Source organism: Gymnoscopelus microlampas (genome assembly GCF_963454915.1).
Source record: "Gymnoscopelus microlampas genome assembly, chromosome: 17".
NCBI classification, from domain to species: Eukaryota; Metazoa; Chordata; class Actinopteri; order Myctophiformes; family Myctophidae; genus Gymnoscopelus; species Gymnoscopelus microlampas.
Genome location: NC_139954.1, coordinates 7043459 through 7056659, shown reverse-complemented (window position 1 = coordinate 7056659; position 13201 = coordinate 7043459). Strand labels below are relative to the sequence as shown.

The 13201-nt window shown below is 40.3% G+C and overlaps 1 protein-coding gene across 1 annotated transcript in view; it reads right to left on the bottom strand.

Annotated features, from left to right (window-relative positions):
* The window catches only part of LOC311064132 (bone morphogenetic protein receptor type-2-like), a 43306-nt gene extending 32326 nt beyond the window's left edge, over positions 1 to 10980 (bottom strand). Inside the window, exons 1-3 of the mRNA XM_084083899.1 lie at positions 10650 to 10980; positions 8516 to 8851; positions 439 to 633 (exon numbers count right to left, since the gene is read on the bottom strand). Coding sequence (XP_083940025.1) covers positions 439 to 633; positions 8516 to 8579 — 259 coding nt within the window. The 5' untranslated portion in view covers positions 8580 to 8851; positions 10650 to 10980. The remainder of the gene's footprint in view (positions 1 to 438; positions 634 to 8515; positions 8852 to 10649) is intronic.
* Between the last annotated feature and the right edge of the window lie 2221 nt (positions 10981 to 13201).

Genomic DNA, 13201 nt, shown 5'->3' with positions numbered 1-13201 from the left:
CCAGTTAAAAGATTAGGGTTTTGGGCTGCATTAGAATGTGACACCATCCCCTCTCGGGTCGGAGCTTTTGCATCCAGCCAGTCGCAAGGCGGCAGGACCGGGCTTGGAAGAATTTCTCTGTAGAACAATATCACGCGTTTAAACATCATCATTATTGCCACGAAGGGATTCCCCACTTCCTTACTCCTAACCCTTTACTCCTATAATGTGACAATAAAGTTGATTCTGGGCATTGTCTTGGGCATTGTCGGGTACTTTGGGTTTGGGTGGACACGTGAAGACCTCTAGTGTGTGTGTGTGTGTGTGTGTGTGTGTGTGTGTGTGTGTGTGTGTGTGTGTGTGTGTGTGTGTGTGTGTGTGTGTGTGTGTGTGTGTGTGTGTGTGTGTGTGTGTGTGTGTGTGTGTGTGTGTGTGTGTGTTTGTGTGATTCCCACTCACCTTGTTTAACGAGGTGTATCTCCCCGTCTCTGCTTTTTTCCCACAATCCATAGCAGCGGGAGCCTTCCCCACAACGGATGGTGGCGTTCTCTCGCTGCCCCGTCACCCGAAGCTCATTGGTGGATCTGCCATGCGACTCCTCCCACTGTGGCTGGTTGTCGGCGAACGCACACTTCCTCTGCTCCGAGTGCACGGCTACAGAGAGACACACAGCGGGTCAAATGACATCAGCATGTGATGTAATGCAGAATAACATAAATCTTTATTCTTTTGTATGCTTTTTACCCCCTTTTCTCTCTAATTACTTCCTCCCCACACACATTTGTGTGTTGTCACTGCTGTTGTATCCTACTGGCTCACAGTGGTGGAAGAAGTACTCAGATATTTTACTTAAGTAAAGGTAGCAATACCACAATATATAAGTACTCTGTTACTGTTAAGTAAAAGGCCTGTGTTCAAAATGTTACTTGAGTAAAAGTACAAAGGTATTGCCATCAAAATATACTTAAAGTACCAAAAGTAAAAGTACTAATGTTTGAAATCTGTCTTCTAATGCTGTTATTCCACTCTGAGACTCAACTTCAATTACAGACATCACAGTATTGATCACAAACAGCGTTAAAACAATGGCAGTCAAGTAGAACTACTAAGAGAACGAGAGTTGACGTCATATAATCTGACGCACACACGCACATGCACGCGCACACTTCACTCACATAATAGACGTCCACGAACTCTGCCCTGACACATAATTACTTGGATAATCTGTCTATCTGTCTGTCTCCTGCACCGTCCCCCTCTCAGAATGTCTTTCACTGCTGATAAGAAACGACAGGACTTAATAAAACATATTCAGTTGAGGGACAGAAAGATAATGGACTTAAAGACGTCATGAAATAAAAAAAAAGAGCAAATCCGTGGTCAATCATAATGAAGATATAATTAACAGATGCTGAATATTTGGGAATCTATTTTTGTGTGTTTTTATGTCAAAAGCCCCTAAAAGTCCAATCTTAATTACTTCCTGTCAAACGAAAACATGCGTGTATAGACGAATCCACAGCGGCAATCATAACTGTGGTGTCAAGCGGGTGCCGCTCCGCATCGCGACACCGCAGCTACAGGCAGCGCTCTGTGGATTTGTCTGTACATACAAGGGCAACTGACGGCCCGAGGGCCACATACGGCCCCCACCTTCACTTAATGTGGCCCGCAGGTTAATATAGGAATACTGATATATTGATTTCAGCTGTTCCAATTCCAAACATGCAAACATGACCCGCTTGAATTACTTCTATATTATTAGTTTAATGACTTTTTTCTGTCCAATGTATTTGTGTTTAAGTTCATAAAGTTAATTTAAGTATAACTAAATGCATTTGAAATTAAATTAAAACGTTACTTTTCAGGACTCCAATTCCAAAATACCCCCCAAAAAATGGAATTCCAAAATAGCAAAAATAGCTGATCTACAAGCTCAAAACGTGTCGCGATGCGACGCGTTTTGAGCTTGTAGATCAGCTATTTTTGCTACTTTTGTGTGACATACTAGAATGACGAATGACGGCATTAATTTAAGAAAAAAATAAATAAATATGGAGATAAGAGGTTTCTGCCCGACAGCAACACTATGCAATGTGGGCCCCTGGAGTGAGTGTGGAAATATAGTGGCCCTCCTCGCCATCATCAAAGTTGCATCACCCCCGGTCTATACATGCAGTAAGCAGGTCCACGTGAAAAATCATGAATCATGATTTCATTCACCTGTGTGAGTCCCATATAGCTCAATGTTCCTCCTCCACACACAGCTGATTGTCATTATGGAGACACTACAGGGCTGCTACTCTGTTGTGAATCTGATTCAAGATGACGGGCGGGCGGACCATTACAAGCGTTCGTCTTAGAAATATGTATAGTAACATACAGTAAACATAATTCACACTGCCTCTCTCCCTCACAGTGCGCTGCTGCTGCAGATCATATATCCAGATATTCTCATTTGAAACAAGCCATTAATTGCGGCTTTCATGAGCGATCCATCTTAGTTGACCTTGTATTGTAAACTGTAATTCCATGTGCTTTTTCTCTGCAACCTTCTAAATAAAGTATTCAATCAATCAACCGACTGGTTTCTGCACTCGGTCTCTTTCTGTCTTAAAACATACAAACTCATCACTTCCTGTCATAATATTTACAATCAGTAGAGGAAGACAAACAAACCTGTAGCATTCAGTGTCATATGACATGAATCACATGATATGTCCAGTATGTGAGAACATTGAACTCATAAGTAAACAAAGACATAAATAAACATAGATAGATACGAAATAAAGACGCGTGTGTGTGTGTGTGTGTGTGTGTGTGTGTGTGTGTGTGTGTGTGTGTGTGTGTGTGTGTGTGTGTGTGTGTGTGTGTGTGTGTGTGTGTGTGCGTGTGTGTGCGGTATGGCGTGTGTGTTTGTGTGTGTGTGTGTGTGTGTGTGCATTTTGCTCGGCAGTTTGCTACAAAGATGCATTACCTGACAGAAACTCAATTACCCAGCAGCCCACAGTCAAGCTGTCTCTCTCTCTCAATTCATCAGTTTCGTGTCTCTCCATCTTCCATCCATCATTTCCCTTCCTCTCTCTCTCTCTCTCTCTCTCTCTAATTCAAGATGCTTTATTGTCACACAACTGTTGTCAAATCCATGTGATTCTCAGTCTTCATAATTTTTTTTTTCGCGATGCAACACTATTTTCAAATAGCTATTTTAAAATAGCCTAGGGTAAAGTGGTTAATGTGTGTTTTATAATATGATCATTTATATCTGCAAAGTAACTAGTAACTAAAGTTTTCAAATAATTGTTGTGGAGTAAAAGTACAATATTTGCCTCTGAGATGTAGTGGATTAGAAGTAAAAGTATTGAAAATGGGAAATACTCCAATAAAGTAAAAATTCCTCAAAAGTGAGAGAGAGAGAGAGAGAGAGAGAGAGAGAGAGAGAGAGAGAGAGAGAGAGAGAGAGAGAGAGAGAGAGAGAGAGAGAGAGAGAGAGCATTTGATTCAATTTGACATGGGGGTCTGTTGTAATAAAAATTGCTGTAAAGTGGAATTGGAGGAAAAGCCTATGACATCATCCTATGACATCATAAAATCAATGCACACCAACAACAAATGTGCTGTTAGGAATGGCACAAACACTTCTTTCACTAAATTAGGCAGGGTATGCAGCCTCAGTCCAACCAAATGTTTTCAAGATTTAAAAAAAATTGCCAATTAACAAGCTCACAACCAGTGATGGAAAAATAACTTTTTTTAAAAACTTAAGTAAAGGTATCAATACTGCAATATAGAAACACAAGTAAAAGTCCGGAATTCAAAATGTACTTAAAATGTACTAAAATGTAATGTATGGCCCTGACAGTGAATATAATAACCAAGACCAAAATGATGATATTCCAAAAAGGACACCACCGCCAGAAACAACTATTCTTTCTAAATACGACCGCACTGCTAGAACATGCAAAGAAAAACGATAGCTAACTCGGCCTAAACAACAGCAACAGGTAAAGAAGGTAAATTCAAAAGGCTGTGAGCGACCTAGACAAGGCAAGAAGGGCTTTCTGTAACATCAAAAGGAACATCAAGCTAGACATCCCAATTAAAATCTGGCTACAAACATTAGACTCCGTTATAGAAGCCATTTCCCTCTATATCAGTGATTTTCAACCCTTTTCATATCAAGGCCCATTATTTATTCGGCATTTGGCATCCACTGTTGATGAGATTTAGACTATCAGACCCAAAACTTAGAATATTTTGTGGTCGTTGGATAAGAGTTTGTCCACAATTCCATGCTGTATTGATGTTAGTACCATAGGAGAGATAATCAAATAATCAAAATAATAATTCTACAATAATTTAATAAAATAATTTAATTTGAGAGCGTAAAATGAAACCAAATCTACCCGTAAGGGTCCATTTGGCTACATTTTACACTCTCAAGAGTTAAAGATCTATTTAGGGTCCATTTGGTTACCAACTCTCCATCATTTAGCTGGGGACCACCTGGAACCCCCTCAAGGACCACCACTGGTGGTCCCCGGACCACTGGTTGAGAACCACTGCTCTATGTGACTGTGAGGATCCAACGGAAACAAACAGCGTATGCAGACTTGTAGGGTTGTCACGATTACAAATTTAAGTTGACGACTCAAATAATCGCGATTAACGATTTAATTGCGTGTTTGGCATTGAACATATGAAGCCTTTTAGGCTTCTTATCAAACACACGACACAACACCCACTTGTTATCATTTTTTTTTAAAAAGAGAGCATTTAAATGTTGTAATCGCCTAAAAGAAAGTGACCCATACACGCTCCATAACAAAGCCCTCAGCTACAGTACAGAGAGACCCTACAGAGATGCCCTCCTCAGCCGGCTGGTTTCGGGGATATTTTTGTGGGTTTTGTAAGCTAGTTTTTCTAAGTTGCAAATGTGACTGCAGCTCTGTTTGACACAATCCTTTATTCCCTTTTAATTGTACACACATTTCTTAGTTTTGAGTGTTTTTATTTGACACTTGCTCTGCCTTTGCAATGTGAAGTGAACATGTGTTTTCTCATGTCAACAAAGCTCCTTAGAATTGAACTGAATTGAGAGAGAGAGAGAGAGAGAGAGAGAGAGAGAGAGAGAGAGAGAGAGAGAGAGAGAGAGAGAGAGAGATGGAGAGAGGGAGAGAGAGAGAGAGAGAGAGAGAGAGAGAGAGAGAGAGAGAGAGATGTATCAGTTCCTCTGCCAAACAGGCTTTCTGTTATAAATCAATGAGACACCATTTCATGTGTGTGTGTGTGTGTGTGTGTGTGTGTGTGTGTGTGTGTGTGTGTGTGTGTGTGTGTGTGTGTGTGTGTGTGTGTGTGTGTGTGTGTGTGTGTGTGTGTGTGTGTGTGTGTGTGTGTGTGTGTGTGTGTGTGTGTGTGTGTGTGTACACTGTGTACTACCCACTCAGACTCTCCGGCCCCAACACAATTATTTCCTTCCATTTTCCCTTTTTTCTCTGTCCTCTTCACATTTTCTACCTATCTGTCTGTCTGACTGTCCATCCATCCATCATCATGTATAGCTCTCTACCTCCCCTCCAAAACCAGCAGTGTTACCTGCCTGCCTCCCAGTCCAACCTCACCACCTGGCTGCCTGACCTGCATTAAAACATCCATATGCTAATTAACTTCCCAAAATTCAAATAAAAATAAATACTAGAAAATGTGCTCCTCGGAGCACAGGTCTCCGCCAGTACTGTTCCTGATTAATCCTGTCTTACCTCACTTCAAAAGATATAAATGATCTTTTGAAGTGACACACCTATTTATAGAGCTCTATTTCATCATGCGTCTCGCTAGCCAATCAAAGCACACCCTTTCAACATATTGTCACGGGTCACGTGAAGCTTGACCAATGTTAGCTTGGTGGACACACGGAAGGACGAGAACGAAAACATAGTCTCCTGGCGGAGACAATGCAAAACTCTGCTGGCCCTCTTCTGACCAGTACCCACTGGAGCAAACTTTATAGCTCAAGACATTTGTTGTCTTCCCGGGACCTTAAATAGTGAATTTGTAGATCGGATACTTTCACTACTTAATTAATTAATTAATTTATGACATTTCTTTAAGTTTTTATTTATTTATGACATTTATTTGAAAATAATTGTGGATTTGTTTTGAACGTATCAAATAATAATTAATTATTATGAATGAATAATTAAAAACTAAATGTAGGACAAGACAAATAAAGGGATATGTACTCGCCCGCGACACATAAAAATGGGTCTGCGACCCACAAATGGGTCCCGACCCAGCGTTTGGGAAACACTGCTCTTGGGAGATGACATCATACCAGTCACCTCCATGACCTTCACTGACTCCCAGTCAAAGACATGATCCAGTTTAAAATACTACTCCTGTACCACCTACAAGTAATGATAATACAATTAAATATTTCTGCATTTTTTCAACAGGGGAATTTATACAGATGAGATGAATAGAAATAATTTTGACGATTATGCAAATGTAAATCTCCCATATCAAAGCAGCCCCCCCCACTCTCTCTTCATCATAAAACCCAACTATTACAACTAACTACAGACAGACAGACAGACAGTCAGACAGACAGACAGACAGACAGACAGACAGACAGGATGATAGTACAACAAAGACTGTTCAAATGTGCTTATGTAGTACATGGTTTACCTCACTCAGAGACTGTGTGTGTGTGTGTGTGTGTGTGTGTGTGTGTGTGTGTGTGTGTGTGTGTGTGTGTGTGTGTGTGTGTGTGTGTGTGTGTGTGTGTGTGTGTGTGTGTGTGTGTGTGTGTGTGTGTGTGTGTGTGTGTGTGTGTGTGTGTGTGTGGTCTACATTCCTGTGCAGTAGCTACTTATCTCCAGTCTCCTCAAGGCTAGACTCCCAGTAGCCAGTCTGTCTGTCTGTCTGTCTGTCAGTCTGTCTGCCTCCTGCCTACAGTACCTGTCTGTCTGTCTGTCTGTCTGTCTGTCTGTCTGTCTGTCTGTCTGTCTGTCCGTTTTAAATGATTTGCTGGGATTTGGATTAATAACTACAATTTGTGTCTAATTTCTGTTTTTATCAGGTTTTTATCAGGCACTGCAATACATCTCAGAGAGAGAGGGCGAGAGAGGGCGAGAGAGAGCGAGAGAGAGAGAGAGAGAGAGAGAGAGAGAGAGAGAGAGAGAGAGAGAGAGAGAGAGAGATACACAGACAGACAGACAGACAGACAGACAGACAGACAGACAGACAGACAGACACGTGAACTAGGTTGGGGACTTTCTCCCCACTGTCACCAGTGTGACCTTTACTGGTGGAACTGGGAGCCAAAGCCAACAGAGCTTTAACAAGCCCAGTGGACAGTACACTGAAGCCAGACACACTATGCAGGACACGCACGCACGCACGCACGCACGCACGCACGCACGCACGCACGCACGCACGCACGCACGCACGCACGCACGCACGCACGCACGCACGCACGCACGCACGCACGCAGGCAGGCACACACACACACACACACACACACACACACACACACACACACACACACACACACACACACACACACACACACACACACACACACACACACACACACACACACACACACACACACACACACACACACACACACACACACACACACACACACACAGAGCTCGGCTATTCGGTAACCGGAAGAGTGGGCACCTGAAGAGAACCCTGGGCACCATTTTCTTTTTTTAATAAATGGGGGGCCAAATACATATACACATTTTTAATGAGATTTAAGGCCTAATAATAGAAGTTTGAAGGGTACATTTAGGTCTGATAATGATGTACCGTGCATGTTCAATTTCCAAAGCATACTTATTCAAATGAGGTCGAGGTTCGATCCCTGGCCGGGTCGTACCAAAGACTCTAATGATGGGACCCCATGCCTCCCTGCTTGGCACTCAGCATCAAAGGTTGGATTGGGGGGTAAGTCCCTGCGACATACTAGCATCATGTCCAGAGGGTGTACTTGTACATCAAGCTGCCTCATGCTACAGAAACAGGAGGTAGGCTCCTGCCCTATGAGCTTCATGGCTCGGCAAGACTTACTTACAGTACTTACTTTAATATTTGACCAGGAGTATCTATCTATCCTTTGACTCAAGTAGGCCTACTGGGGTTTGACTACATTGAGCCCACCCATCAGCCCACCCTAAGTGGTCAGATGGGTGGGCCGCGTGCATTTTCAGAGCATGTTTATTTGAATGGTATAACTTTTTTAATATCAATGTTACAGTACATTATCATTAAAATCGTATAGTGTTTTGCCAATTATTTGTGGGGCCCACTTGAGATACCCCTCGCAGCCCCACCAGTGGGCCCCGACCCACAGGTTGAGAACCACTGGAGTACATTATTGTCCCCCATGCAGTGGCGTTGACAGACAGCAGACAGACAGACAGGGACAAGGACGGTGACAGAGTCTCCTGGCATCGTCCATTAAAACTCACCAGTGACAGTAGACAGAAGACAGACAGGGACAACGATGGTGACATTAACTCACCAGTGACAGTAGACAGAAGCAGCAGCACAGTGACTCCCGTCACCCTGCCGGTGCCTGGTGACATGTTCTGCCTGCTAGGGAGCTCAACAAACCCCCTACAAATGTCTTCTGTACACTTCTTCTTTCCCCCAGTCTGTGTGATGATGGATCTTCTTTACAGATCTACCTCCTGCATGGCTCTGCTGCTGGCTTCTAATACAGGTCCAAATGGTGAAGGTGATGATGATGATGACATCCCATAATGGTCTTGTAGGTCCGGTATAATATACACGGGATGGACGACATTTCTATATCATGGGGGGACAGCTTCCCCAAGGCCTTGTCCTTCTGGGTCTTCTGTTTGTATTGACAGCAAAAAGGAAGAAAAAAGAAAATATGAAATATGAATGATTCAAGTGTTATTTGTTATTTCTCCAATGACAGCAGCCTCCTTTAAAAGGTAAGGTAAGTGACATTTTTGGGGTTAAAACAATATTTTTTTTAATTAAGCGTATCCCTGGTTAATAAGCAAAATATGCCTTAATACATTATAATTGTCCTCTATAACTATAATGTAAAATTAAAAACACCTTAAATATTGTATTTATTTTTTAGAAACAGTTCATCTTTCACTCAAAGGGGGCAATGCCTGTCGCAAGTTGATGATGTCATTTGACCATTTGTGGTCTAGCCCTATGGAATTTATGGAATGCATGTGGAAATAAAAAACAACTTAACACTTCCTAAGGTTAGTATGAGCATCAAATCAATATTTTAGCACCTGCATTCCGTAAATTCCTTAGGGCTGGACCACACATGGACAAATGACATCAACTTGCAACGGGCATTGCCCCTCTTGAGTAAAAGATGAACCGTTTCTAAAATAAATATAATATTTAAGGTGTTTTACAATTTTTATTTTAGTTACAGAGGGCAATTATAATGTATTAAGGCATATTTGGCTTATTAGCAACAATTAAAAAAAGCTAAAGCTCTAAATTCTGACAGTAATCATCGCTTCTAAGAGTGTTTGTTCAGTAACAGGAGTCTTCCTGTCTCTCCAGCTCTTTAGTGAATACATTTTCAGGTGGGTTGCCGATTTCATCGAACCAGGAGAGAGACCCCATTTATCAGCTTAAATCTTACAGTGTTCCAGTTTCCATTTTTTTTTGACTGCCTGCTCATGTCTTTAATTTGTTTCATCACTTTAGAATTTCCCTTGTTCATCCTGTGTCATTTATATGAGTTCTCTCTCCTGATTGGATTACATTAGTATCCCGACCCTGAACATGTGTTTAAAGAGCAGTAGAAGACAGGAAGACTCTGTCACGAACACATACTCTCTATATCAATGATTACTATCACAATTGAGAGCTATTTAACACTCATTTAAAAAGTTTTTTTTCTTTAAATCACCTACAGTAAGCCTATGTAATCTTAAGGTCGTCCACACATCTTATTAATAATAGGCTACTATAAATCATAATCATTTATCCATGTGTAACTCTGAGAGTGTGCAAATGGAACCAAATGGACCCTTATGGGTCCATTTGGTTCCATTTGCACACTCTCAAGAGTTAAAGTAAAACCCTGAGCATTTAGAACACCCTACATGTCCTCTCCACCAATGAAAAATGATTAATCCACAACACACACACCTCCTATTAATGTAAATATACTAATAATAATAATCATAATTGCAATGAAAGCAGCACTGGGTTTGAAATCTTAAAACACATATGAGGCTGTTATTACAATGTTACTACACGTTACAGTTACAGTATCAGACAATAGGAATCGGTGGAAAAAAACACAGAAACCCACCTTTGTTTATCAATATAAAATAATATGTAATTATTATTATTAATTAATAATCACAATGATTTGATATAAAAACGCATTACGAAGCAGTTATTACAATGTTACTACTGTAAACTTGACAGTTACAGTATCAGACAATAAGAATAGGTAAACAAAAACACAGAAACCCATATAAGAACTATGACATAATTAATATGAATTCATAATCACAATGAAAGCAGCACCAGTTTGCTCCAGAAACGCATTATGAAGCTGTTGTTACAATGTTACTACTGTAAACCTGACAGTTACAGTATCAGATAATAGGAATAGGTGAAAAAACACAGAAACCCACCTTGGTTATCAATATTAAAAAATATATAAAAAGATGTAATCCGATTAAAATCCTGGATGATGTGGAGCACACAGATGTGATGGAAGGAGCAGGAGGAGACAGACTGTCTGGCTCTGCCTTTTTTTCTTTTTTTTAACACTAAAAAAAGGCCTCTTCACTCACTATTATAACATCATATTTGATCATTTAAATATGTCTTGGGTCGTCCATATAAATCACCTTTTTCCCCCCCGACGGTTTCCCCCACACAACGATCAGTCCTATAGAAATATCCCCCTGGCCGTTTTGGTTCTGCTTATTAATGTTTGTAAGTATTTCAATCTGCGGGCGGAACCGTTCACCACAACCCTGTCTGCAGCGTTGCCAGGTTTCGTGAGAGAAATAAGCAAACCGGGTCTAGGAAAACCAAGCCCAAAAGAAGCCACATCATATGAGCACTCAATTAAACCTACATTATGCGTCGGCTATTTGGCTTGGGTTTTTTGTAGATCTGCTATTTTCAAAAACACAAATGCTCCCTGGCACAAAACATTTATGAAAAATAATATAAATATTTCAATTGATATTTGAGAACCACTGGTTTAAATATATGTGTATATATATATATTTTTTTTTAAACAAGCCTAAATAAGCAACTACACTTTAGAAACAAGCCTAAATAAGCAACTACACTTTAGAAACAAGGCAAGCTAAAAAAAAAAACGAAAACCCGCAACTACCAATTTTACAAGCAACTTTACAGAAAAAGAAGCCCAAAGTCGCTTATAATAAGCCGACATGGCAACACTGCCCTGGCTGTGGTGAGACAAGTTAAATGTACTTAACAACACCGTGACCGGACGCCTTCAAAATAGAACACACCTTAAATGTACTTTTTCATGTCAAAGACCCCTAAATTAATATGGATTTGGCCGCAGACCCCCATCTGCAAATATTTTGTGACATAGACCCCCGAGAAGAAAAGATTTGTGTAAAAAAACAAAAGCTACCGGTATTTTTTAATAGCCAAACTAAGCATATATGCAACGCAAGATATTGATAAAGCGGTTACAATTATTGTGACGCTAAGTTAACTAATTTTGCTGGGGACTCCCTGGAAGTTCCCGGACTCCACTTTGAGAACCACTGTAGCTAGGATGTAAAACATATTGTAAATTACATTATCTACTCTGGACAAACACAAGATTAAACACCATGTATCATGTATGGCCAAAAGAGAACTTAAGCCAAAAAATAGCAGATCTACAAGCTCACAACGCCTCGCGCTGCGCGGCGTTGTGAGCTTGTAGATCGGCTACTTTTTGGCAAAGAGGTATAGTTGTAGAGGGAAAAAAGAGCAGTCCAAGTAAACAAAAAAAGTTGAATCTGAAAAACACAATTTTATACAATAGAGGAGGTCCCTGCTTCATCTCTGTCTCAGCTACGGGGGTCCTTGGCCTGAAAACGTTGAAGACCCCTGTATTAAGGCATAAGGCTTATTAGCCAGGGATACTTCTAATGAAGAGGACTAGAGGTTACAATGTTGTGTGCTGATTATGCTGACTGCAAATACTTACCTTTATTCTGAAGACAAAGTGGTGGTTCCTGTTCCTCGTTTTTCCTCCTTCTACTAAAGCCTAGTGGTTGTATTGGTTGTACCGCCACCTAGTGGCAAAGCAACCCCATTTCATCTGTCTTTGACATTTGACTTGTGAATTACAGAAAGTTGGTTTTACTAATATTCCACAATCCTATCATGCACTCTGGTTTCATTTGCAAAAATGTTTGATTTAAATCATTGTAATAATAGCCTACTGTTGATCCAATGTTAGTTTCTGGGTTTAAAACAAACTGGATTTAGATGATCAGCATACTATTTATCAGATATGCTTGTAATAAAGTGGTAGAAAGTAACTCAGTACATCTACTCAAGTACTATACTTAAATAAAATCTTGAGGTACATTTATTTTTACATTTTTTTGATTTTTAAAACTTCTACTCCACTGTATCTCAGAAAATGTACTTTTTACTCTACTAGTATTTTATAAAAACTTTAGATACTAGTTTTGTAGATGACGATTATTATTACAACACATACAATTAAGACATATTTTAAACTATTTTAAAATAGCCGACCCACAAGCTCACAACAACTCATTGCCTTGTTGTGACATTACAGATCTGCTACTTCCGAATAAAATTGTGAAACGATCATTGGAATGATCAACGGATTATTTTACTGTTGGTACTTTTAACTATATTTTGGTGCAAATACCTTTGTTTGACTCCTGTGAAATTTTTACTGTAACAGAGTATTTGTAAATTGTGGTATTGTTACTTTTACATTCTCTATAGGGATTCCAAGCTAATAGAAACTACAATTTTTCCCTTCCTGGAGAGTTAGCGTGCTGAAAAGGAAGCCATTGTTCTTGCATTAATACAAAACAAAACAAAAAGTTTGAAATCTTGAAATGACCAAACCTGCCGGCCGATGATGTCACTGGTAGGCAGGTCTCTGAACTGTCCACAGCCCTCCTTTGAGACACAGCGAGTAGATAGAAATAGTGGCATC